Below are 26,012 nucleotides of genomic sequence, written 5' to 3' on the forward strand. Positions count from 1 at the left end.
TTTTCTGTGTATGGAACTTTTCCCATTAGAAAAGCCCCTCTTGCTCCATGCCTGTTTTCCTTCTAAATCCTCTCCTTTGGCTCTTGTCACAGCATTTTGTGGCTCAAACATCCAACTCTTGTAACTAAACTGACCACTCAGTAAATTTCTTTTTTAGCATTTGCCTTAGGGGTTTTCCCCCCTTAATTCATTGCTACCTAACTTGGCTTCTGAGAGCCAGAAAGTTGGTATGCAGTACCCATTCAACCCACTCAGCTTTGATGTCAGCCCTTCTGCATAAAAGTTTCAGAATCTCAGAGGGTTGCATGCCATATAGACTGATTTCTTATTTAGTTTGCATCTCCCACTCTTCATCTTCTTTACCTCCAACTCAACTCTTTTTTTTTTCAAACTATATGTGCCGCTAAAGTAATCTCGAAAGCAGCAAGTGAAGCTTTGGTATAATGCATTGATTGTGCCACAACCACTGAAAAAGCCAGATTTAGTGCTTGAAGTTCTGTTAAAATAGGTGTCTTTTACGGAAACAAGGAAAAGCTTAAGAAATAGTCTCTTGGTGATACTGAGAGAGTCTCCTCACTCTGTAAATATTATTAAAACCAGCTACATCATATTTCCTAGTAATCGCCATCTCTGGCATGATGTGTTGAAGAATGATATCCAGAGATCTTCTCATGAAAGAAATTATATCCTACAGTCATCTTGCAGTAATGTCTAGGGAGCTGGACAACATAATTCTTCAAAGTATTCTGTAATTCTTTAATCTGTTCAAGTTTTCATTTTCACATATCAGAATACATACAGATGTCTTTATTTGCAATCATTGTTTTATGATCAAAAAGTAGAAAAGATATTGATACATGCAGATAATAGTATTAATGGGAATTGTTGGTCCAAAGCAAGGACTACTTTCTGAAGGAAACTGGGAAATGCATAGTATATTTTGCATACTGTAATTCTAAACTGATGTTGGCAATGACTAAGGAAAGTGATTTTACCTCCTTCTCAAAGAGCTCCCATTTAAAAGAGACCTTATGGCACCACTGAGAATCTTTGTCTTAATGAATGAATCAATGTGTGTGATTGTTTGCTCTTGATGTACATTGAGTCGCTCTTCTTTGATTACTGACAACTGAGCAGTAGCAAACTTTCTTTCTAAGAGTGTTGTCTCTAGAGAAAAGAAACCTTTAATATTCTATATATTTGAGATAAGTTTGAATAGCAATTTTGGTACATGTTGCTGGAACACTTTTTGTAGCAGAACTCTGTTTATTTTGAAGGGTCCTTTCTTCTCAAATTTTCTTCCAGTGTCTTTTCTATTAAATTCTCCTTTGTATCTTGATTTCACTCATATGTTATCTTTCTTCAAGTTCTGCCAAGTTCCAGCTTTACATACTTCAGTTTTCCACAGTATTCTGCCCACTTAAGCTTATAGATACTCGGAATGAGAAAAATAAAAAAATCATTGTATTTAACCTTTGCGATGATCTCTAGGACCTTACAGTGTATAAAGATAAACACAGTGCATAACTACCCAGACATTAATTCTTTGTTTAGAAACACTTGGTCTTTAGTTCTTATCTCCACTTCAAGATTTGTACAACTTGTACACAGTGTTAGTAAATTGCCTGTACTGTAAAGTTATTGTCAAAGATAAGTAGGACCTGGCAAAGCAAATGTAAGTTTTATATGTATCATACTATATTTTCTGTTCCTAAAATGGCTCTTTATCCTCCAGCTGCGCAGCTGTGACATCCAAGTGTGTTGTGATGGAAGTCCTAACTATGACTTTTTATCAGCTATATTTCCAGGAAAAAATACTTTGGAAAAAGAATTGCAACAAGTTCATTTGTGTCTTAATTTTTTTTATACACTCCTAAAAAGACCAAAAGTCAAAATCCAAACAATGCTATGGTATTTCATTTTGTGTCTTTTTTTGACTAAGAACATTTCTTCACAGCAGCAGTATAGTGGGAGGTTATTATCTGAGATTTTCTTTACTTCAAAAAGCTTGCAGTTAGGATGAAACACAAGATAAATACAATGTACAGACAGCGTAGGAAGGAGAAAACATAAAGGATAACCATGCAGTCATGTTTCCAAAAGGATAAATATTCAGTATTTGGCAGTTTTGAAGTACATAAACAAAAAAGGCTTAATTTCAGTCACTTCTTCTTGCTATCAGCAAAGTAATTTAAAAGACATTTATTTATTTAAAGTGCATATGTATGCTACTGCTGCTCATAATGAAGAATAACAGAGAAATTTATAGAAGATAGGTATCAGATTTTTATTTAAATAGAAGACCTGTCAAAATACAGCATACAGTGTCAGCAACTCTCTCCTGAGTGTTAGGTTGCATCATTGCTCTTCATGTCAAATTGTCATAACATGCCTGTCATTGCCTCTTTCAATTAACCTTAAAACCAACTCTGAGATTTATACAAGGAACAAACTTTAAACAGAATCCTTACATTTAGCCATACTGCCCAAAAGCAGTCATTCTCCCTTAGTGTTGATGAAATTGTTGGGGTATGAAGAGTCCTCCAGTTCCGTTGACCAAACCCTTAGGCAATAGCTTATTGTCACAGCCAGGTCTCTGAAAATTTACTGATACTAAATTCCCTAGAAAGTATGTATTTTTTTCTGTGATTTACAGCTCTACTATATTATACTGTAGTTGAGGAGCTACTTCTTCCGTCTTGCATAATCTTTGCAAGGAATCCTTGCAGTAGCTGTAGAAATTGGAGGATGGCACTTTAAATCACAATAAAGTGTTTCATATACAACATTCACCGTGAGATGTAGGTCACTGGAACAGGCTCCCCAGGGAAGTGGTCACAGCACCAAGCCTGACAGAGCTTGAGGAGTGTCTGGACAATGGTCTTAGTCATATGGTTCAGTTTGAGGTAATCCTGCAAGGAGCAGGGAGTTAGACTCAGTGAACCTTATGGATCCCTTCCAGCTGGAGATATTCTATGATTTCTATGATTTTCATTGGCTTATACCACATGTCCGAAACCTGTATCTACACCCTTCTTTGCTTCTTTCCTCTACCCTATAATTTCTCTGTTCTGGTTGTATGTTTTTTGGGACAGGAACCATTCACTATTCTGTTTACAGGAGGTCAACCTATTGTTGACATTCTGTGGCTATAGTGGATTTAGATGTGAACAAATTTTATACGCCTCTACAATAAACCACTTCTGACACTTTTCTTTTGATTTTCTTTATTTGGGAGTAAAGTGTAAATAGGCAAGGTTTATTGCTACCATTTCCTTCCATATTTAACCTGTAGTCCTGTACCCTAATCCTTGCTCATGTTAAGTATTTTTGTTTTCCAATAAAGTACAGAACTAGGACTACATTCTACATTCTCTTACTTTTTCAGTGTTTCTTTCCTGTGCTTCCAGAAAACTGACAAACTTTCACACTGAAAATCCCTTTTCTCCCATCCAGAACTTCCCTTTTTCATTTCTTGTACCTCATAGGCAGCCCCTTATTCTGGATACCACTTGGTACCTCTTACTATTTCAATGGTCGATGGCATATCAGGGGTGGAAATATCTGGGGGGTTTGAGTATTGCTGAGGTCACAGCCATGACTGCTAAGAGGTGAATTTGGACAGTTTATCTTGATAGGTCAAATAACATAGTTACTGTAAATTATGTGGGGTTAAGTTATTAAATTATTATTAAATATAGGTTTATGTTAATGATGATACTCGTAGCAGAATATCACAGAGGACTTATCTACTGACAAGATGAAGTACCATCTTGACCCATTATGATTCTGTGATATTATCAATACTGCTATGTCAGCCTGAGTATACATGTGCTAAGAAAACTGTATTTTCTACCTTGCTGCAATACTGCTTCTGTAATCTCCAGTGCTCTTTGTCTACAGCATTTTTCCCAACATTGTGATAACTGCAAGGCTGTGTCATTATTTTTTTTGTCTTATTTCTGCATTCCAACTCACCTGTCTGATTTCTCCTTTAAGGTAAATAATTACAGTTTAGAAGAAGTTACCCATGAAGAGGCAGTAGCGATACTGAAGAACACATCAGATGTAGTGTATCTGAAAGTTGGAAAGCCCACCACCATTTACATGACTGATCCATATGGCCCACCAGATATTACTCACTGTAAGTGACTTCTGCAACTCATTTTGTAGGAGATACCAGTTTGTCAGATCATTGTGTTCTTTTCATAGCTGTCCAAAGTACCCCATTAAAGTTTATGAAACAGCTTGGAAGGCTACAAAAATGAAAGGTTTATTGCCACTTAAGGTTGCTACACTCATGAAATATTGCAGATAACTCTGCTAAAGTATTTTTGCAACAAAAGTAACAATGTAGCTGATGTACTGCTATGCTGATCCCAGTTAGCCATATTCCAGGTGATCAGACTGAACTGTAACTCTTGTAACAATTACAGTAATGAGTATATGCAAATATATTTTGAAATATGATTTGATTTGTAGACTGGAGTCCTCTGTCCACTGAAAAATCAGAACAAGCAGCAAACCATCTTGTACAAACTTAGTGAAAACCTGAGACAGATATATATCATATTTGAATAAGATATTTACTTGGAATGTAAAAATTGCTGCTCTACTTACAAGAATTTATCTGTTTTCTGTACATATCCAATTCATAGAATCATAGACTGGTTTGGGTTGGAAGGGACCCCAAAGATCATCTAGTCTCCACTCCCGTGCCATGGGCAGGGATCTTCCACCAGCCCAGGTTGCTCCCAGCCCCGTCCAGCCTGGCCTTGAGCCCTGCCAGGGATGGGGCACCCACAGCTGCTCTGGGCAGCCTGGGCCAGTGCCTCGCCACCCCCACAGTAAAGAGTTCCCAGGTTATTATTCCACTTCGCTTTATTCTCAGTCTGTCCATTACCTTTACATATATTCATCTGCCTTTTTTTTTTTTTCGGCATTCACTGTAGACACTGTTGTAGGAAAAGTTGTCAAAAAATATAGTGAAGCTCAGTGAAGGATCTCATAGGAAGGGAAGTTTATTTTCTTTTAAAACAAACTGATTTCAATCAGGCTGTCATATCCACGTACTCATAATCATCTAGGCTCACATCACATCCAGCATTCAGGTAGAAAGATGCACATCCAGGTGCATCACCTGGACTCAGGACTCCCTGAGATGACCAGTCTGTTGACAGAGTCCCTTGGAAAACAGTTCTGAAGGGCCAAGGAGCCCAGGAAGGTAGGACATTCTTCAAGAAGGAAATCCTAAAGGTGCAGGAGCAGGCTGTCCCCATGTGCTGAAAGGTGAGCCAGCAGGAAAGAAGACCATCCTGGCTGAACAGAGAGCTTTGCCTGGAACTCAGGAAAAAAGCAGAATTTGCCACCTTTGGAAGAAGGAGAAGGCAACTCAGGAGGATGATAAGAAAATCATGAGGTTATGCAGGGTGAAGATTAGAGCGGTGAAAGCCCAGCTAGAACTCAGGCTGGCCACTGCCATAAAAGATAACCAAAAGTGTTTTTACGAATACATTAGAAACAAAAGATGGGTCAAGGATAACGTGCATCCCTGATTGGATGCAGGGGGGAACATTGCTACAGAGGATGAGGAGAAGTCTGAGGTACTGAATGCCTTCTTTGCCTCAGTCTTTAATAGTAAGACCAGATACCTTCAAGATACTCACCCCCCTGAGCCGGAAGACAGGGACAAGGAGCAGAATGAAGTCCCCACAGTCTGGGAGGAAACGATCAGTGACCTGCTGCTCCACTTAGACACACACAAGTCTATGGGGCCAGATTGGATCCACCCGAGGCTACTGAGGGAGCTGGAAGAGGAGCTCAACAACCCACTCTCCAGTATTTATTAGCAGTCCTGGCAAATTGGAGCAGTCCCAGAAAACTGGAGGTCAGCCAGTGTGATGCCCATCTATAAGAAGAGCACAAAGGAAGATCTGGGACACTACAGGCCTGTCAGCCTGACCTGGGTGCCAGGAAAGGTTATGGAGCAGATCATCCTGAGTGCCATCAGGCAGCACATGCAGGTCAACCAGCAGATCAGACCCAACCAGCATGAGTTTACGAAAGGCAGGTCCTGCTTGACTAACCCGGTCTCCTATGACAAGATGACCCACCTAGTAGATGAGGGAAAGGCTGTGGATGTTGTCTACCTGGAACTTAGTAAGGCCTTTGACGCTGTCTCCCACAGCATCTCCTGGAGAACCCAGCTGCTCATGGCTGGGACGGGTGTGCTCTGCGCTGGGTAACAAGCTGGCTGGGTGGCCAGGCCCCAGTTGTGGTAGTAAATGGAGTCACATCCAGCTGGTGGCCAGTAACAAGCGGTGTTACCCAGGGCTCAGAATCAGGGCCAGTTCTCTTTAATATCTTTATTGATGATCCAGATGAGGGGATCGAGTGCACTCTCAGTAACTTTGTAGATGACACCAAGCTGCCGGGGAGTATTGATCTGCTGGAGGGTAGGAAGGCTGGGTCGATAGGCTGAGGTCAGCTTTATGAGGTTCAACAAGGCTCAGTGTCAGGTCCAGCACCTGGGTCACCACAACCCCATGCAGTGCTATGGGCTGGGGGCAGAGTGGCTGGAGGAAAGCTGCCTGGAGGAAAAGGACCTGGAGGTGCTAGTTGACTGCTGGCAGTGTGCCCAGGTGGCCAAGAAGGCAAACAGCATCCTGGCTTGCATCAGAAACAGCACAGCCAGCAGGACCAGGGCAGTGACTGTCCCCCTGTAATCAGCACTGGTGAGGCCTCACCTCGAATCCTGTGTTCAGTTTTGGACCCCTCACTTCACAAGGGATGTAGAGGTGCTGGAGCGTGTCTAGAGAAGGTCAGTGGAGCTGGGGAAGGATCTGGAGCACAAGTCTGATGAGGAGCAGCTGAGGGAACTGGGGGTGTTTAGCCTCGAGAAAAGGAGGCTGAGGGGGGACCTTATCGCTCTCTACAGCTGCCTGGCAGGAGGCTGTGGGCAGGTGGGGTCGGTCTCCTCTCCCAGTAACAAGCAACAGGTCAAAAGGAAACAGCCTTAAGTTGTGCCCGGGGAGGTTTAGATTGGATAGTAGGAAAACATTTTTACTGAAAGGGTGGTCAAGCATTGGAGCAGGCTGCCGAGGGCAGTGGTGAAATCACCATCCCTGGAGGTATTTAAAAAACACATAGATGCGGTGCTTAGCAACATGGTTTAGTGATGGACTTGGCAGTCCTGGGTTAACAGTTGGACTTTATGATCTCAAAGGTCTTTTTCAACCTAAATGATTCTATGATTCTGTGTACAAGGGTGAGTGGCTGCAGAGTTTTTATCATGTACATATACCTTCTTATTGACCTCCTTGACAACCTCCTTGCTGATGTCCTTTTTGTGCCCTTAAGGAGATAATAGCGATTAGGATCTTCTGTCTCTCCTATCTGTCCCACCTGGGCATGTCATTCAGATTTACTCACTTCTTTGTCTCCTTATCAGTGTCCTAGGCTCCAATCTAGTCTTTATCCTGCCATCATCTCTTAATGGCTTGAGTCTTTGTTTTAGTTCGGGTGTAGGCTGTCCCGATAAGTTACATGTAGTTAAGTATTGATGACCCATTGATGACCCTGGGTGCTATCAATACAGGCCATTCTTGTACCCCTCCTGCCAGTACTCCTGGTGTCCATACCCAGGCATTCCCATTCTCTTTTCAATCACAGCAATCTTAACATTTCAATTGCAGATCTCTATACCACTGGTGCCTGTTAGTCTAAACATTTCATTACTGAAATTCCCTTTCTTCACTAAAAACTGTCTGCCTTGGGTTCAACTACCAACAGGGACCAGCTGCACCATGGCAGTTTGATTTTTGACAAGAGCTTCAGCGACTGATCCATATCCATCTTGATCTCCTGCCAATAATCCTAAGGACAGTTAAGGCCAACCAAGGGCTGGGAAAGGCAGATTTTATCAGTAAATGTTAGAGATTTAATTTTTTTCTGCGCTTTTGCATAGTGTTGCTACTGTGGACTGACAAAGTTGAGAGAAAAGCTAATAATCCTCCTTATTCAGACTGCTCCATAAAAATAGGAGGGAAGGTTTTGTAACATGCACATCAGGTGGTATACTCAACTGTGCTGAGGATACCTATTTAGTTAGCAAATGTTGCAACAGATGGCAATCATGTTGTTCAGTAGCAGTCTGGTCTGGATCTTAGAACACCCAAGAAGTAAAAATGCTAAATGTCCCCATCCAATCTCCTGCTTTATAATACTTTCCAAAATAATAATTCAGGAGTTCTAAACCAGTGTGTTTTATTATGTCAGATTATAGATCAGCAGCATATGAGAAGACAGAAGTAATTCCAGAGGGAGAGTAAAGGTTGAAAAGATTTGCAGCAGCCTACCCCAGGCTGTCGGTGCATACAGATTCATTTATTCTCAGGGAACCTTTCATTATACCTACACATTCAGAATATTTCAGAACGGGTAATGGCCTTTCCTTGTACAGATATTTTGCTTTCAAACATTCTGTATCTCATCATCTGAAAGAAACACTGAAATTAATACTAGGAAGTTAGCTGTCTTCTGCTAATCAGAAAATTAATCAGATCTCATTGCAGAAGCGTGTATCATTGTTTTTCCTATTTATCATTTCCTTTTCTAATTACATTAACTAAAGATTGAATACAACTGTTAGGGCATCTCTCCCGTCATAAATATTGCCAGTAGCTTCAGAATACCAATAAGCAAGCAAACAACAAAACCCACAGACCCAATATAGAATCAGACAGTAGTCCTGTAATTTTCATTATTAATCATTAATATGCAAGAGATTTGTATCCACTTTCTATTTTAAATAAACAGAGTTACTGTGATCTAAATATCATCTAAGTTGGTACTGAAATGTCAATTATATTGGAAAGTTTGGCACCTTTAGTAGACCACAGCTTTAAATTTTCATCATGCATAATTCTTGCTGAACATAAAATTCCTGTTCTTGCTTTGCTTTGAGCTCTTACTGTGTGACTCCCATTGCCCTACACTGGAGCCAAAAAGAGGCGTGCTTTTAATCTCATTCTCTCCTGTTTATATTTCCTTTTCAAGTCAGTCCTAACTGAAAAAAGTTCCTGTCTCCCAAACTAGCCTTTCTTATTCAGATCCCTTCTGAAGAGTCAATCCTTGCAAATGAGCCATCATCATCATCATCATCATCATCATCATCATCATCATCATTATTATTATATAAATATATTATTTATATATTTATAAAAATATAATAATAATAATAATAATCTTTCAAGAAAACCCCAGCTGTTCATTCTTTCTTGTAACATTTTTAACTCTCTCAGGCAAGGATTGTCTGTTTTGATGTTATTTACAGCAATGAGCACATTCTTGGTACTTAACTAAAAAATGGTGCTCGTGACATCTAATAAAATATGAAAGTGGCTAACTAGAAATGCTTATTCTTACCTTCAGCTTATTCTCCACCAATGGAAAATCATATACTCTCTTCCGGAAACAATGGCACTTTAGAATACAAGGCATCTCTGGCCCCTATCTCACCGGGAAGATACTCACCCATTCCAAAGCACATGCTTGTGGAGGACGACTACACCAGGTCAGATGCTTCTCTTTATTTCTTACCTTTCATGACAATTACAAAGGACATAGGTAAAGCATTCAATGCACCTCACATAGGATATAGCATATAGTTCTTTTCACCTATGTTCAAGGGAAGGTGAATTGAAACTGTTACAGGTAGGGAGACAAGTAAGAGAAAGATCACACGGATGAATGCTGACCTGAGGTCCATGTTGCCTGGGTGCATTCCTGCACTGGTTCCTAAACAACATGGCTGCACCAGAACAATGCTGGCACTGAGCAAAATTTTCTGTTTCTTAACACAACTAGGAGATCTCAGTATCAGTGACTCATCTGGCTCACTGTACGTATGGGTGGAGAGATTGTATGTGCATTTTTACTGGTCTGTGACGCTCTGAAAGTTCCAGCTTCTTTAGTGAAAGCAAGACAGAAATAGCCTGTAATTGCTCTGGGCACACACATTGAAAGATAAATGTTATGGAGAGAAACCACTATGGGAAAAGAAATAAAAAAGTATAAACTGGCTGTGAATAAAGACAGGAGGGAAACTGGAAAAAGTTTCTTAACCATTACAGCAATCACAATATGGAAGAGTTTTCTATGATAGCATAGAGGTTAAAAGGAAACTGGTTATGCAGTGGCACTTGATACCCTTATAAAAGGGGTTCTTTGATGTGATTATCAGCAAAATGACCCTGGAAATTGCTTCTAATCCTTTTGGTTTTTTAAATAATCCCAAAGGAATTATGACTACTATATGGAAGTATGGTATCAGAATTGTATCTGCGTAGTTGATTTCCAGGTAGAAGAGGTGCATAGGAGAATGCTGGGAGGGTTCTTTTATGCCTTGTATTATTAGATCAACACTGAATGTCACTGGTGAGAAAGCATGTATTTATCTTTTTGTTTGAAGAGCACCACCATTCACTTAGAAGACAACAGTTACGTTGTAAAAGGAGTCCTCATTACGTCTAATGCCACAGGAAATGCATATTTTTTTTTCTGTGCTTCAGTATTTATAAATTCATTGTGTTTAAAGCTAGGAAGGGGATGTTCCTAACATCTAACCTGACCTACTGTGTATCTTAAGCCAAAGGATCTCATCCACTTACGTATTCATCAGCTTCATAACTTGCTAATTTGAATTTCATTTTTCTTGTTGTATATGATTACAATCTCAAGCTGCTTAACCTGTTGGATCAGACAGATTCAGAGTAACTAAATCATGACACAGTGTCTGATCAGGACATACTTGTATGGAAACCACACCTTGCTTCCCTGTCTTGGCTAAAAGAATTTCTCCCTTGCTTTGATTGAGGATGCAAAGCTGACATTGCTTTCCTTCAACTTATGTGACATTCAATTAGGATGAATTTTTTTCCAAAGGGTTCCAAGATGTTACATTTTTTTAATTAATAGCTGGAACATTGATTTCATGAAATTGTGCATTAAGGCTTTACCTGGGCTAATACTGACCTCATAATTTCTAAAATGCCTTTGTATAGGAAGAATACCAATGTAGTATCTGGGTTACAATGACGAAGGCTTTTTCAGTAAGCTTGTAGTGCTGAATTATCTCCTTCTGTAATGAGATGACAGCAGTATTATTACTGAGAAAGAGTTGGAAAAGTTTAAAACAGCAAAGAATGCAAACTTACAAGTAGATAATATCTAAGGAGACCAAGAAGTCACAGAAAGTGAGGGAAGTAATCCTAAAAAAAGGAGGAAAGCTGCCTTGAGAATTAAAAGACCATTTAAATAGTCAGAAACCTGTAAGGTAATGAAGAAGAATCGTTAGACAGCCCTGGGTTTCTTTGTGTTCCATGTAGCTGATTTTAACTTTCTAATTACTTATAAAAAAAAAAAAAAAAAAAAAAAAAAAGTCATCAGAGAAGGCACTGACAGTCCTAGCCCATTAGTTCAGTAGATATCCAGTACAAAGGATACTTGCTCAAAGAACTGTGCAGGATATATATTGAAATTAATTAGCATCTCTTTTTGATCTTTTTAGGAAGAAAGATGAATTGCTATCCTGATATTTTTAGTTTATTTTTAAACAATTCTGCTGGTTTATCTCCTGACGATAAAACCAAATACTGACACAGTCTGGTTCTTGGCTGAGGTATTCACACCACTGTTGGTTTTGTATTATTTGGGGAAAAAAATAAATGCCCAGAGAAGCTGTGTATACTCTATGAAATACTCCTCTCCTGTGTTCTTCTTCCCATCTGGATTTCCAGATTAGTGTGTTGTCTAATGAAAGGCTGATATCCAAAATCTTCTGTGGCATTGGCACTAACATGACCTTCTGTGGAAGATGTGTGGCACTAGCAGAAATAAAGGTGTTGAATAATTGGAGCAGACTGAACGCAACAGAGCAAATCAGATGAAAATCTCATAGTTCTAAACAAGTATTTACTTTGACCTATTGAAAAAGAAGAGGCTATTATGGACTTAATTATATTAGTGGTAATAGGTTATACGCTACACTGATATCCAGGATACAAAAGCACAAAGATAAAATGAATGTAGTCATGAGGAAAACAGCATTTGCTATTGCATTTCCTCACTGGACATACATCATACCCACTATCTGAGGGACACCCAAACAAGAGCAAGAGATGAGGTTTCTCCTATGACTACAATAACTAAGAAACTCTGACCTTCAAAATCAAACAAACCATTTAACCCTTAAACGATGCTGAGCCTTTTTTTTTTTAAAATGTCCACATAGCTAATTATTGCCTATTGATTCAAATGGGACTATTGAAAATGCCCCAGATAATTCTCACAGTGATTTTCACAGCTATAAACTGAGAACAGTTAATACACTCTTTCTGTGCAATGCCATGGGATTTGCTGATGAATCTGCCGTTAAAATAAAAAGATATTTGGAAAGTCTTTCTTGCTGAACAGTTTAGAAAGACTTAAAATCTTTTGGGAAGTTAATATCATATTGATAATTTTAGTGAAACCTATAAATCCCTTGATTGCAGCATTTATGATCAGATTTCCTAACATTATTTTTTATAATTAAGATTGCCAACTACTGCAGTGCTATCCATTAAAACTACCTGGTTCTTTCTATAATAGCTTTTCTGTGCTAATTTACATGGTGATCACATAAGGAAATTTATTACCTGTGCAGTCATAATATGGCAACACTTCTGGCAGATTTTCATTTGTGCCAGCTAAAAATACTTGGAAGAGTAACTTTGCCACTTTTACAGGCTTTTGCAATTTGGTAATTCTTTGTACATGTCATTTGAGTGAGGCTGATGACAAGCTTTCTTTTAACTTTCTTGCTATGATTAATCTATCAGTAAAGTTTAAATGGTTGAACAGGCAGCTCAATTTGTTCACTTTCTCTTGCTTTTCTTTTTTTGTTCCAGTTCTAAGGTGTGGGGTTTTTTACCTAAATACTTGTATTTTGCTAAACAAAAGTAAGTGTTTCTGTTGATAAAAACTTGTATTTTTTGGTCTGACAGTGAGTCTGCATCTGAAAAATATTCAGTACAACTTTTACTTAATAAAACCATGGGGGGAAAAAAGACTTAATCCAAGCACAAGGGATACAAAAGTAACAATCTTCGGTCACAATTTTTATTGAAGCTGGATGTTGTCTTTTTAATTACTGAGCCTTTTTAAGTTGTGTATATTATTGGTCCAAAATGCTCTCAGTGCTGGGCAGGATTTACTTTGTGTTTTGTTCAATTTATTTTAAATTCACTCAGGATGGAAGTTTTGCCTTCCTGTATTTTTTTCATGAAGATTGTCACCCTTTCAAACTTCAATAACATAATTTCAGTTTGGTATAATGTGGAACCAAAAGTGGATAAAATCTATACGCCAAGTAACTCTAGCAATACAATCATTATCATTCTACAGTTAAGTCCTTATTTGGTTTAGTTTCTAGGGAGATTAAAGTGTTGTGCAGGCAATGCAGGAGATTCCTTGATTACGTTGCTGACAATTTCCTAACGCTGCTCAAGAGGAGAAACAGGAATAATTCTTTGCTTAATCTGCTGCTTACGAAAACGGAAGAACTGGTGGCAATGGTGGTGGTAAATAACAGCTGGGATCAAAGTGATCATGAGTTGGTTTACTTCATGATTCAAAGGAAGTCTGGAAAGGTGATCATCAAGTTGTGACTGTAGACTTCAGAAGAGCAGACTTCAGCTTTTTTTGGAAAAATTGCTAAGCAAAACCTCTTGGGATGCTGCCGCAGAGACATAGGGTCTATTGAAGATGGATGATTTCTAACTAAAACGTTAAGATCTCCAGAATGAACCATCCTGTTGAGCAGGAAGCAGGGGGATTCAGCAGAAGGCCTTCTTGGCTGAGCAAAGCTTTCTGATGACCTAAAATGCAAGGTGTAGACAAGCATTGCTTGACTGCTTAATGACAAAATCAGAAAGCTGATTGATTTGAGCTAAGATTTACAAGAGTCATAAAGGAAAATAAAAGGTGATTCTGCAGGTGTGCTACTTTCAAAAATGAAGGTAAAATTTGGTGGAGGGAAAAACTAATGAATGGAGGGGAAGGCAATGTAATGACAGACAACATAGAAAAAGCTGAAGTACTCAATATCTTCTTTACTGGGCAATTAAGGGACCAGAAGGTAATTGGAATAGTCAGCATAGATTTACCAAAAGCAAATTGTGTGCTTGTCCAGCCTGGTTGCCTTTCCTGGTGAAATGACTAGCTGGGTGGATGAGGGGAGAGCAGTGGCTGCTCTCTACCAACCAGTACCACAGCACTGGTGCTGCCCTGAGCAGGAATGCTGACTTAGCTGACTCCAAAGTCATACCTGACCCGTGCCATAAGTCCCACATAAGCGTATGTGGGATCTGCTGTGGGGCAGATGGTGATTCCTCTTCTCCACTAGTTGCCCTGGGGAGTGGCAGCAGAGGTATTTCTCACACCTCTTCTGTGGGCAGGAGAAGCTGTAACATGGGAAGCACCCTTTACAACTCTCACAGCCTCTCCTCCAAACATGAGGAAGTATTGGATAAACACATACAACTGATCTGTAGCTGGAAAAAATACACGATTTGTAAAAGTTTGGAAACCTCCTGGATAGCTTTTGGGGCATTTCCTGGATTATAATGCTGTCACCTTGCTGGTAAGGCTTCTCCCAGCACGGCTGTGCTCATTTGCATGCAGCAGCAGACTTTGGTGATGCTTTTGACAGTCTCCCACAACACTGTCATTTGAAAGCTGAGGCAGAGCAGACTAAAAGGGGATAGTGGGCTGGGAACTGACTGAACCAGCAGGCTCAAAGTGTAACGATCATCACCTGATATCTGACAGGTGGTCAGGGATGAGCAGAGTAGCTCAGGATACCTTGTGCATCAGTAAATATCTTCATCAATGACCTAGATCATGACACAGCGTGCACCCTCAGCAAATTTGCAGAGGATAATAAATTAAGAGGGAGTGGTTAATATGACAAATGACAGAGCTATATTCCAGAGGGATCTTGATATACTCAGGACTTGGCCAGGAGAAATCAGAAAGTTTGGTAAGAAGAAGCCTACACCTCAGGTGGAACAGCTGCTCACAGTTGTATGGGCCATGACACAAACATCTGAATTGCAGCTTCATTTAAAATGACCTGGAGATTACAGCAGATGCCAGGCTGGACATGGACCCAGGAGTGCACTTTCATTGCCAGCCAGGTAATCAGCTTATTATACTATATTAGGACAAGCATAACCAGCAGAAAAAGATATGTTATTTTCTAGAAGACTGTGACCAGTTCCTGTTCTTCAGCTTCAAGAGGGTTGTGAAAAAACAGGAGAGGGTCCAACAGATTCTCAGTGTCCTAAATCACATGGAGGTTAGAGAGATATTGAGGAAGCTGAGGCTTGTTTAATGTGTGAAAAAAGAGATTAAGGGGCAATCTAAGAGCACCCTGTAAGTACTCAGTAGCAAAGATGATGAAGCCAAACTCTTCTCAGCAAAAGGACCAATGGCCATAGGTGTTGGCTTTGGATGTTCTGATTTCAGTTTGAGAAGAAAAAAGACACCAGGTGGGTGGAGTAGTGCTGGAGCAGGTTGCTTAGAAGGGTTGTGAAACATCCACCCTGTGAGATTTTTAAGATTTGTCTAAATAAAATCATGGCTGATCTGATCTAGGGTTGGCAGTAATCCCGCTTCAAACTCGACATTGGATGAGATGACCTATAGAGATGCATTCTGCATTCCAACCAAATTTTCTATGATAGTAGGAAGAAAAAAAAGTATTTTTTTTGTTTTAGTCTTTTTGTGGAACATTCATTACTAATACAGCTGAGAAGTTACAGTTTACTCTTTAGCAGATGTCTGCCTTCCTATTTCCAGAAATACTGAAATTATAGCCTAAAAATCCCATAGCTTTTAAATGTTCACTCCTTTTGTCCTTAACGAACACCAGCAAAAGATCCATAAAAATAAAGAACTACCATCTTGAGTTTTTACTTCCTTTTTAACTTCAGAAAATGGTAACATCAAACTTCTGTGCTTCAGCTGATAAAAAATTCACTTTAACATTTAACTCTGGCTAGATATTAAAGATTCATGGATGAAAAAGCTGAGTTATCTGTTTTGCTGTGAAAAGCATGTTTGATTTTTTTTTCACATGCATCTTTGCAAAATAACATTTTTGGGACGAGGAGGAGGTGCTGGGGATTGGAGGGGAGAAAAAGGAGAACCATCAAGTTGAAGTCTCAGGGGATGTTTTCCCCTGTATTGAAAGTAGCATTTCTCAACTGTTTCTTGTTTACTTATATAAACTTCCTAGTTTAATTGGGGATATTTTATGGAGACACCTTTACATTTGTCTTGATACACAGATTTGACTTTTCAATATTAGACCATTACAGCTAATATTTTGGTTTGTGCATTATAAAACTGTCAATAACAATTTTCTGACAATGGTTTTATGAAGCACGACAACAGGAAAAAGGAACTGCAGGTTTTTTTAGTAATGAGTCCTGAAAACTGTTCCTTTGGAATTGCTAATGTGCTGACTTAGATCATCCATTAACAAAATATTCTGCCTGTTTTCAAAGTGTGTATTTGCTGAAACAAGTTAGCTGCATTGACTTTTAGTTTTTTTAGTGGGAACAGAATTGAAACTCACCATTCCCAGACAAAGAAATTCTTCAAGTACTGTAGGTAGAACTTTGAAATGGTGTATTTTACACCATGTTTTTGACCTGATGTTACTATACAAGTGATGAGTAAAAGATATGTAGAAGTACGCTGATGCAGTTATATGAATATAACAGCTAATTGTGAGCTCTCAACAACCTTATCACTATGCCTAACTCAAATGCAGCATGTCACATATCCCCTAAAGAAAATAAACTGTATGTAGTTACATGGGGATACTGATAATGCCTTTTATTTACTCTTCCTACAAAATCACTTGTAATGTTAGCAGGTTAATTGTTCAAGTAAAATATTTTCATACTCATTTTTTTTCCTGGGGCTGGATTTCTTTAGCTAGGTGTAGCAAAGGTTGCATGTCTGTTTTGCTTTAAAGTTTAGTATAAATTATATCTATTATTTTTAAAGTAATTCTAGTTGACCATTATTATTATGAAATTAAATTGCATTTAGTTTTAACTGTAGCAGCTTGGTCATTTAAGGGATGGAGGTGAATTACATGGCTTAGTTCATCTTCTATTCTATGTTAAAAATTGTGGTGAAATTTTAAATATTACAATGTTCCATACATAGCTTCAGGGTGCTGGAAGTATGGGAGCCAATGAAACTGAATCCACATAGTATTTCTACTGCATTTGTGAAAATCTATCTCAAGGCCAAAAAATATGTCTTTAGAAAAACTACAGTTCATTTATTGTCCAAAATGTATTTAATATTTCTTTTTGCAGTAGAACTCTTTAATATTCCATACTTACACTGTGGTATATCAAAGCTTCTCACAATTTTGTCATACTGACTAGATTATTTTAAAAAGCCAACTTGATTAAGTACAGCATTATATGGCCAAAGCTAGGTTTTCTCTCTACTTATTTCTTCCAGCCCTTTCTGTCACAGAAACATAATTAAGAGTGATTCCATTTTGTGCTCTGAAATGCCCAATCCTTTCAATTTTCAACACTGAAGAGACTAAAGGAACAGAGGGAGTGTCTTTGGCAAGGAATTATGGTGAGATATGCTGTGAAAATGATGGAAACTTGTCACTGGTTGTGTGAGAATGGAAATCACAAGAAGGGAAGACTGGTATTTATAGGGTAAGAAAACTCAGATTTGGAAAGGGACTTGAGGACAAGGAGGAATATAATTGAGAAATGGGTGAAGAGGCACAAAGCAGCAGTGGAGAAAAATAGCCTGGAGAAGAGCAGCAATGAATTTCAGGGCTACCGAACCAGCAGCTCCTTCAGACAGTGAGACTTGAGGTTTGGGATAATTGATAGTTGTGCAAGAAGACTGGGGCAAGGAACAGAGGTAGAGAGCAGGTATCAAAAGTTGCTGATAAGATGCTGGCAGGATCAGGCTAGGGCCATATCTAGAAAAATGGAGAGGAACCCAAAGTTTCTGGGGTTTGCAGGACAGGTGCATGAGCCCACCAGACAGTCTGCTAGGACAGTTCATCTGCGTTGCCTGTCTGTCTGGAGGGTGACAGCCTGCTCTGCCTGCTCTGCCTGCTCTGCTGCTGGATACCCCCCATCTCACGAGGTAGAGTTCTCATCCGCTAGCTCTTACATTGGCAACCCTGCTGATGATGATACTGAATTCACTATGGTGTTCCATAATAAGATTTCTTTCTTGTTTTAGTCTTTGATCAATCTAAGGTATTATTAAAGAAAAAATAAATAACACTAACCGAGTTATGCATTAAATGTTCAGTTAATAAAAGAAAAAAAAAGTTTTTCTGTATAACCTTAAATTGGGCCTTTGGTGAAATACCATGGTACAGTATTTAGTTATAGTATCATCTAAAAGTGCCTACTTGTAGAACACCTGACAACAGCTTTTTAGAAAAAAGGTCTCAGTTGTATGATTCATTCCCTTTGATGAAGCATGAAATTGCTAAATTGCAAAACAACTATTTTATGTTTCATGTTGTTTACACAAATGTTATCTTAAACTAATTGTTAAACTTTACAAATGCCTAATAATTGCCTATCATAAGATTTCATTTTTCTACCTCAAATTTATTTTAAATAGGAAGTCTTAACTTGGGAGAACAATTTATGTTAAAGTAAAAATTTTGTTATCGTCAAGTCACCAGATAATGTGTTATGTCCTGAGTAATCTACACATATCTAATCAGGCCTATCAGAGATCTGTAACAGGATTTGACTATTTCTCATACAGTCAGTGGAAGCTACTTATTATTTAAGACTTGAAAAACAAATCACATTTCAGAATCTGCTTTAGTGCTTGTATGGAGATTTTTGAAATGAGATAGTAGGACTGGCAGTGATAATATATAAAAAAAATGGTAATTAACATTTAATAATAGAAAAAGATGACCCTAAGTACATCCTACACATAGATGACCCTAAGTACATACTACACATATCACGGACACAGACTGTTAAAGCAGCTATTACCACTTAAGAAAGACACTTTGGGGTGATAGTAGGTAGTTCTGTGACATTATTAGCCCATACGCAAGAGCAATTGAAAATGGAAATAGGATCTAACAGGAAAGGAAAACAGTGCAAAATAAAATGTTTTCCTGTATGAATCTATGATGTACCTGCACCTTGAATACTAAATGGAGGCAAATGGAAAAAGACTCAGAAGAGGGTGACAGAGATGATCAGGGTTGTAGTATGGCTTCCAGGTGGAGCGAAATAGCAAATTATTCCAGTATAGGAAAAAGATGGCAGAGAGAATTGAACACGGATCTGCAAAAGTAACTATGGCATAGAGAAGGCAATAGGCAACTACTATCGCCACTTTCTTACAACTCAGATACAGGGAATTTACAATGCAATGCCAAGTTTAAAATCCAGAAAAAAGAAGTCTTTACCATATGTTATCAATGTGCAACCAAGTAACAGGCTTACAGTACACAAAGGCAGAGGTCTTTGGGTATGTCACGTGATTTGTTTGTGGGACTCATTGCCACAGGGTGTTGTGAAAGCTAAAAATACAAAAACGTTCAAATATGGGTAAGGGTAAGTGCTCAAATTTATGGTGGAAGGCCTACTAACCGCAATTTACTTGGATTTAGTTTCTGGTCTGCATGGTCCTTAACTTGCTGATTTTCAGCAGCTGAGCAGGGGATGGTCACCCTTTACTGGCCCTGCTTCCTAAAGAGTCACTGCAGGGAACTGCAAGCCTTTGGGCGCTGGTCTCACCATTCCTGTGTGAGCTTTCTTTTCCATTACTGCAACAGAAAATCATTACTAATTTTTTTCAAATTAAGCAGTCATTTTATCTCCTAATTTGTAATGGCTAAGAATAATGAGTGTAGAATTGGGTGAAGAATATTAAAAGTTCTAAATTATACTTATGCCTTCTTGTAGTCCATTTCATTTGAGAACCCGATTAAAATGTTTAAATAGTATTATTAAAAGAAGCAAGGCAATACTTTATTACTGTACTAAAAAAATTCCCATGATCTTAAGCACTTGTTTTGCAGTTACAGAAAACTTTGAGGCTCATAGAAATAGCAGTTAGTAATGGCAAAGATGAGAAATCATTGATTATAGATGGATTTCCAGAAAGAACTAAGGCAATGTGCTTCTGATATTTCCTTCCAGCTCTTCACACCCCTTCTCTGTTTTTTATTTAGTTGAAATAAACATGTCATATGAGTGACTGGGTCTTATTTGAATTGTCAGGACACAATCTATGAAATAAAAACAACTTTCAATTCTAAATAAACCTATTGAACAGTAAAGTATGTGATTCTCCTAGGAGGTTATATGCACAAGAAACTCAAAGTCAAAAGACACACACACCCACACACAAATAAAAAAAGACATATATATAAATAACTGTTTATTAAAAGCGGAAGAGTTCACTTGTATTAAATTGCCATTGATTTTTGTTTAAATAGTGATACACTTTTAAAGACAGTTCTTTGCACAATTCCCAGCAACATTATATTAGCAATAGTAATGTCTTAGTTTTCTTTACTGAACCTGGGTATAATGAAAAATTGCTACTAAAAAAAAAAAAAAAAAAAAAGCTGGAAACTTGTAACACTGTGAGATTTATTTTCTCTCAAATTGAATTTAGCATTTCCTGGCTATAGCCCTGCATACTCAATATGCTGTGAGAGCTTAGCTGGTTTCTTTCCATATCATAAAAGGTTTTAAAATGTTTTTAAAAATGAAACTATCAACATTTAATGTGCTACGTCTTGGCAGCTAAACCCTACCGAACAGGATTCTGCAAGATAAAAAGTTAAAATTAAATTGAGGATCCTATGTGATGCTGAGGAGAGAACGGTTTTAATAATGCCTTTTTCTTATAACTTCGGTTGTGCAATAAAGCCAGCCTGAAACAATAACACAGTGATGATCCAAACAAAGAATAATAAGGGCTACAAACAACTAGGAAGATTTGCTTTCTTTACACAGTCTGTTATGAAATAAATAATTAAACCCAGTGTCAGATCAATCTTCTACCTCCCGCTGTTACTGTTAGCTTTTCCACCAATTAGCTATACCTTTCTGTGGAATTGTGCCTCATTGCAGTTTGGTCTATACTGATTAACAATTCCAGCTTTCAATTGTGTTTCGGCTAGAAAAGCAGTTTATGACTATCTGCTGTTTGTACTACTGTTTAAAAGCTTACCTTGCAGCGCTGAGTGACTTCATTCTCTCTCCTGTGATTGAATTACCTACTGAGGCATGCCCAAGCCAGGCTACACTATGACCTTAAATTTTCTATTGCCTTTCCTCTACTGTGGCATGCCTGATTCTCATGCTAACCTAATTATTGCTGTCCACCTACACCTAGCAGTTGCTGCTTTCATTTATCACAGAGCTTGCTTTTTAGCTCACTGATAGAGACAGAGAACACTAATGTACATTTGTCACTAAATAAACAGTTAAAAGGGAGAAGGGATGCAGATCTGTTAAATAAGTTGCAGCAGCAGTTGGTTATTTTTCAGATTAGACCCATGTTAAATAATTACTTATTAGGAGGTATTACAATTATCCAAGAAGTATACAACAATAGTCAGACATTTGGCATTTTAAGGGAATTTTTTGTATAAGTATTAAAAAAAATGAAGATAATGGACAAAGTCAGTTCCATGATAGTAGGTTTTTGTCCTGTTAAAAATTACAAAAATTGCTTAGCATTTATTTTAACTAAGACAAAACCTCTGAAGCTGTACCTGCTGTGCCTGAAAGTGATGCAACTGCAAATAAACTACAGTGAATCAGTATTAAATAATACATATCTAGCTTTTACACTTTGGTTACAGCATGCTAGATGACCAGCTACAAGTTTTTAAATTCATTTGAAGAATTAATGCACCATAAAATACATCCTCAATGTTTATGTTCAGTGTGGCTCTTAATTATTTTGCAAGAAATTTTGAGGTGACCTTGACTGTATTTTCCAGAATGGCAGGTTAGATACTATTTCTAAATAGCATTCTCTTTATACCATGCTTTGAGAGAAGACAAGCTGTCTCTGTCATACTGCTGGAGAAGCAGCTACGTAAGCAAGACAGGATCTACCAGGTGGGCTGATCCCATCAGATAGAAGTTCTTCCTTCTTCCAGTGAGGAGAAATATAAATGACAGGAGAAAATGATGAATTAGAAGAATCATTTAATAAAGCTGAGTGGTCTTCATAATTTTATAGATGTATATATGTGTGTATGTGTGTGTGTATATATATATATATATATATTTAGGAGGGGATTGCTGTCTTCCAAAGTATGTAGATACTATCATAGCTAAGTACTAGTTTGACATAGAGAAGGTGAAGAGTCAGAAGGATATTTGAAGACAGTCTGTTGTGGGAAGTATCTCATATTATTTTTAAGGCTTACTGGCCTATGTGAAACACAGTTTGTATGAGCAGGACAGTGATCTGCCCAGTATGTTTTAATCAATCCCCTTCTTTCCATTTTTTATCCCAACTTTCAATTATTTTTGTACTGTGTGATTTATATATACTAAATTGAATTCAGTGAGAAAATAAGTTTAGACTGATCTGAACTGGACCCTTGATGTTACATACTGCTTATTGCTCAAGTTCTTGCTTTTCTGTGCCAATAAAATGTGCAGCCAGGGCCCAGCTATGCAATTGGCAGTATTAGCACATGCACCTGAGTACCTATGAAGGCATCTGAAGAACCAGGTCAGTCCATGATCTTATTGACCTTGAAGAATGGCGTCTGATGGTAACTAGGTGGCTATGATGATCTCAGACCAGTTCATAGGCCTTACAAGATGTGCATTTAACTGGAATTCGCTGATACCCTGAGTTCTATTCTAAGCAAAGAGTCCAAGCTTTAAAAGGATAAGGAGCTTGAATTTCTTTTCAAAGCCTTAAGGCCTCTCTTTTTCAGCTCGATTACAGAGGGTATGTTGTTAGCTAGGTCACAGTATCACACATAATAGCAATGAGTGGAGGACTTTATAAATCAGCATGGTGGCTTGGTCCTATTTTCTGTTACCTTACCATCCAGCAAGACTGAAGGGAGTGAAAAATACTAAATGTTTTAAAATTTGCTGGACTTCACACGACATGTTGTTAGGGCTCTGTGTTTATATTTGAAAGACTAATTTGTTCTCAATATCTAGGTAGATGTTGAATGTTTACCTTCGTTTTGCTTTTGGAAGCAGTTTGTAACTGTCAATTAGCAGAGCGATACCTCATATCTGTCCATCTCTGTGGCATGATTTGTGTCTCAGCACAAGGTTGGATGGTCAGTCACTGATGACTCAGTGTAGTTTGAGCATTCAATATCCAAGGGGTAGCGACAATTTCATGTCATCTACCGCTCAGTGAAGACAAGTAACTTGAATATAGGAAGCTAGCAAGTTGTTCATGGACTGGTGAGTGTTTTAAGCTATGGAAAAATCTACAGGTTTTATTCATCTTCCTGCACTGGGGCAGTATTTCTTTAATTTTCATAGAAGGTATCATTTCTATTTGATATATGTATTTGTTCTTTAATATACTGCCTAAAAGCAAAAGTGATTTCTAAGGGAATAAAAGGCATTGTTGGTCTGAAGTTGAATAATAGAAGTGGGTTTTTTTTCCTCTGGATTTCTTTTGTATTGAAAGCAGCAATTTATTTACTAAATAAATCATTAAATCCAACCCTCTGAAACAAGTGTGAAATATGCTGATAGAAAAGAATTGCTACCTTAAACATTTTTAAAGGGATTTTACTAAATACTTGACAGACTGTTTTATAGCCAAACGAGTGACAGCTTTTCTGTTTTGATATTTGGTAATCTTAAATTGCCATTTTTTTAACGGTAAAGTTTTCCCTGGGAAAGTCAGGCACAGAGAGTTCTCAAATAAAATGTCAGATTGCTATGAATAATGTCATTAGCATTGAGTGAGACCAATTTTTAAATAAAGCAGCTACTCCTTTTCCCCCAAAGGACAAACCCATAAGCTAACAACAAAGGAAAATGTGCTCTGTATCTGCCAGTGCCATCCACGACTAATAAATTTGGGTACCTGTGAACCTGTGTGAGGCACAGTGCAGCCACAAGAACAAAAAGAGTCCATTAACTGCTTGGCCTCTTGATATTTTCAGGCTTCTGAAATAAGATTTTCATCTAGCTAATACTGTATTGCTGTGATTAAAGACAGTGTCATGCCCTGGATCTTCTGGCAGAAGTGAGGATCTGACAGCAGTTGGTTCTTGGCACTCTTTAGAACAGAAATGTCTGGAAATTATAAGTCAGGTTTCACTCTGCCAGTCGTCCCAGAGGTGTCTGCTGGGGCCAACACAGTTGTTGAAGTTGCATGATGGGAAATGTGCTATGTATGTGGTGCGTTTTGTTTGAAAACTGTTTGCTGGTCGTCTCCTGTGGATCCCTGGCTGGTTGGTACTAAAGGCTGCATCCCCTTCTCCCCTCTACCCAGGCGGCTTCCTGGGAGGTTTATGGTAAGTATTGCCTCTCCCAAGTGGTTGGCCTCTAGGCAGCAGGAGAAAAATTGTCATTGTCAGATTTAGGATCCTATTCTTTACATCCAGCTTTACAGACTGCTGTCTGTAATTTGGAGCAGCAGTGCAAGTGTGATTGCAGTAGCGTCAACGAGGTTAGCAGTTTGAGACGTGGTCTGCATAATCAGACTTTGAAGGTTAAATCTGAAAAGAGAGCAAAGAACTCTAGAAACGAGATTAATTGCTTACACAGTTTGCTACCATCATTGTTATTATAGGACATGGCTCACTTTGACCACAGCTCTACTTGCAAAGCCCCAGCTCATCAGGGCAGGAGTATGTTGTATTTCATGTACTTCATCTTTCTTAAATTAATGGGTAAAAAATGCCTCTTTTCAGGTAATAAGCATCATATTTTCTCCTATGCAATGCCTGAAATTAAGATCACAGAAAGCTGTGCAGAAGCAAAGTTAGATCAAAAAAGAAAACAAAAAAACCCAGAGTATGTGGGGAAATTCACCAGTGAAGTTTGAAGATAAGATATTCCCTTTCAGTGCCACACTTCCCATTAAGCCAGTTTTATGGCCCACTTATATTATGTATATCTTTATATGCAGTTGTTTGTATGCCATAATACTATGTTATCAAATTCTAATGTTTCCTTTAACAGCACGCTTTACTTGTCAGAAAAGTCCTACTGAGAAGGTCTCGACAAATTTGCTATGCATGCTTTTAAAATGATTAAAATTTTAAATTTTTCTCTATATTCTCAGCCACTAATACGCACCTGATCTTTTACTCTTGTCTCTGTATCACCAGGCCTCCTGAACCTGTTTACAGCACTGTGAACAAACTGTGTGATAAACCACCTTCTCCTAGGCACTATTCCCCTGTCGAGTGTGACAAAAGCTTCCTTCTTACAGCTCCCTATCCCCACTACCACGTAGGCCTGCTCCCTGACTCTGAGATCACCAGGTACTGCATGCGCTTCTTCCTCACCTCCTTCATTAGAGTGCATGAACATCACTGATTTAATCTCATAGTTTGCATTTTCACAGTAGATCTTCTTTTTCTACAGCTTGTGCTTGTTTTTAACCATGCTTTCACATCCGCACCACTGGAAGATATATGCTACCTTGGTATATAATTTTGGTCATCCAAAATCCAGTGATGAACACAGGCAATGTTTTGATCCATTGGAATGGTGCTCTACAATAGATTACATAAGGTGTATCACATTTTACAACCGAGTTCAGTGTTTGTTTCCTGTGAGGATGGAAAAGGATTAAGACTTCACTGAAAGCTGTAGTCATTTGGTTTGATTCAGTCATTTTATTTCTGTGTTGTGCATACTTTGTTCACTGAGCATCTTCAGGTTTATAGA

General features: G+C 38.4%; 1 protein-coding gene across 20 annotated transcripts in view; it reads left to right on the forward strand.

Annotated features, from left to right (window-relative positions):
* Positions 1 to 26,012, forward strand: part of DLG2 (discs large MAGUK scaffold protein 2) — a 1,049,324-nt gene that overhangs the window by 743,188 nt on the left and 280,124 nt on the right. For 16 of the 20 annotated variants that reach the window (XM_037377334.1, XM_037377356.1, XM_037377333.1 and 13 more), the window contains 3 exons: positions 4,000 to 4,144; positions 9,433 to 9,574; positions 25,448 to 25,603. In XM_037377334.1, the coding sequence (XP_037233231.1) occupies positions 4,000 to 4,144; positions 9,433 to 9,574; positions 25,448 to 25,603 (443 nt within the window). The remainder of the gene's footprint in view (positions 1 to 3,999; positions 4,145 to 9,432; positions 9,575 to 25,447; positions 25,604 to 26,012) is intronic. The other 4 variants (XM_037377338.1, XM_037377340.1, XM_037377347.1 and 1 more) reach the window with 1 other exon arrangement.

The sequence above is a fragment of the Falco rusticolus genome, chromosome 2 (assembly GCF_015220075.1).
Source record: "Falco rusticolus isolate bFalRus1 chromosome 2, bFalRus1.pri, whole genome shotgun sequence".
NCBI classification, from domain to species: domain Eukaryota; kingdom Metazoa; phylum Chordata; class Aves; order Falconiformes; family Falconidae; genus Falco; species Falco rusticolus.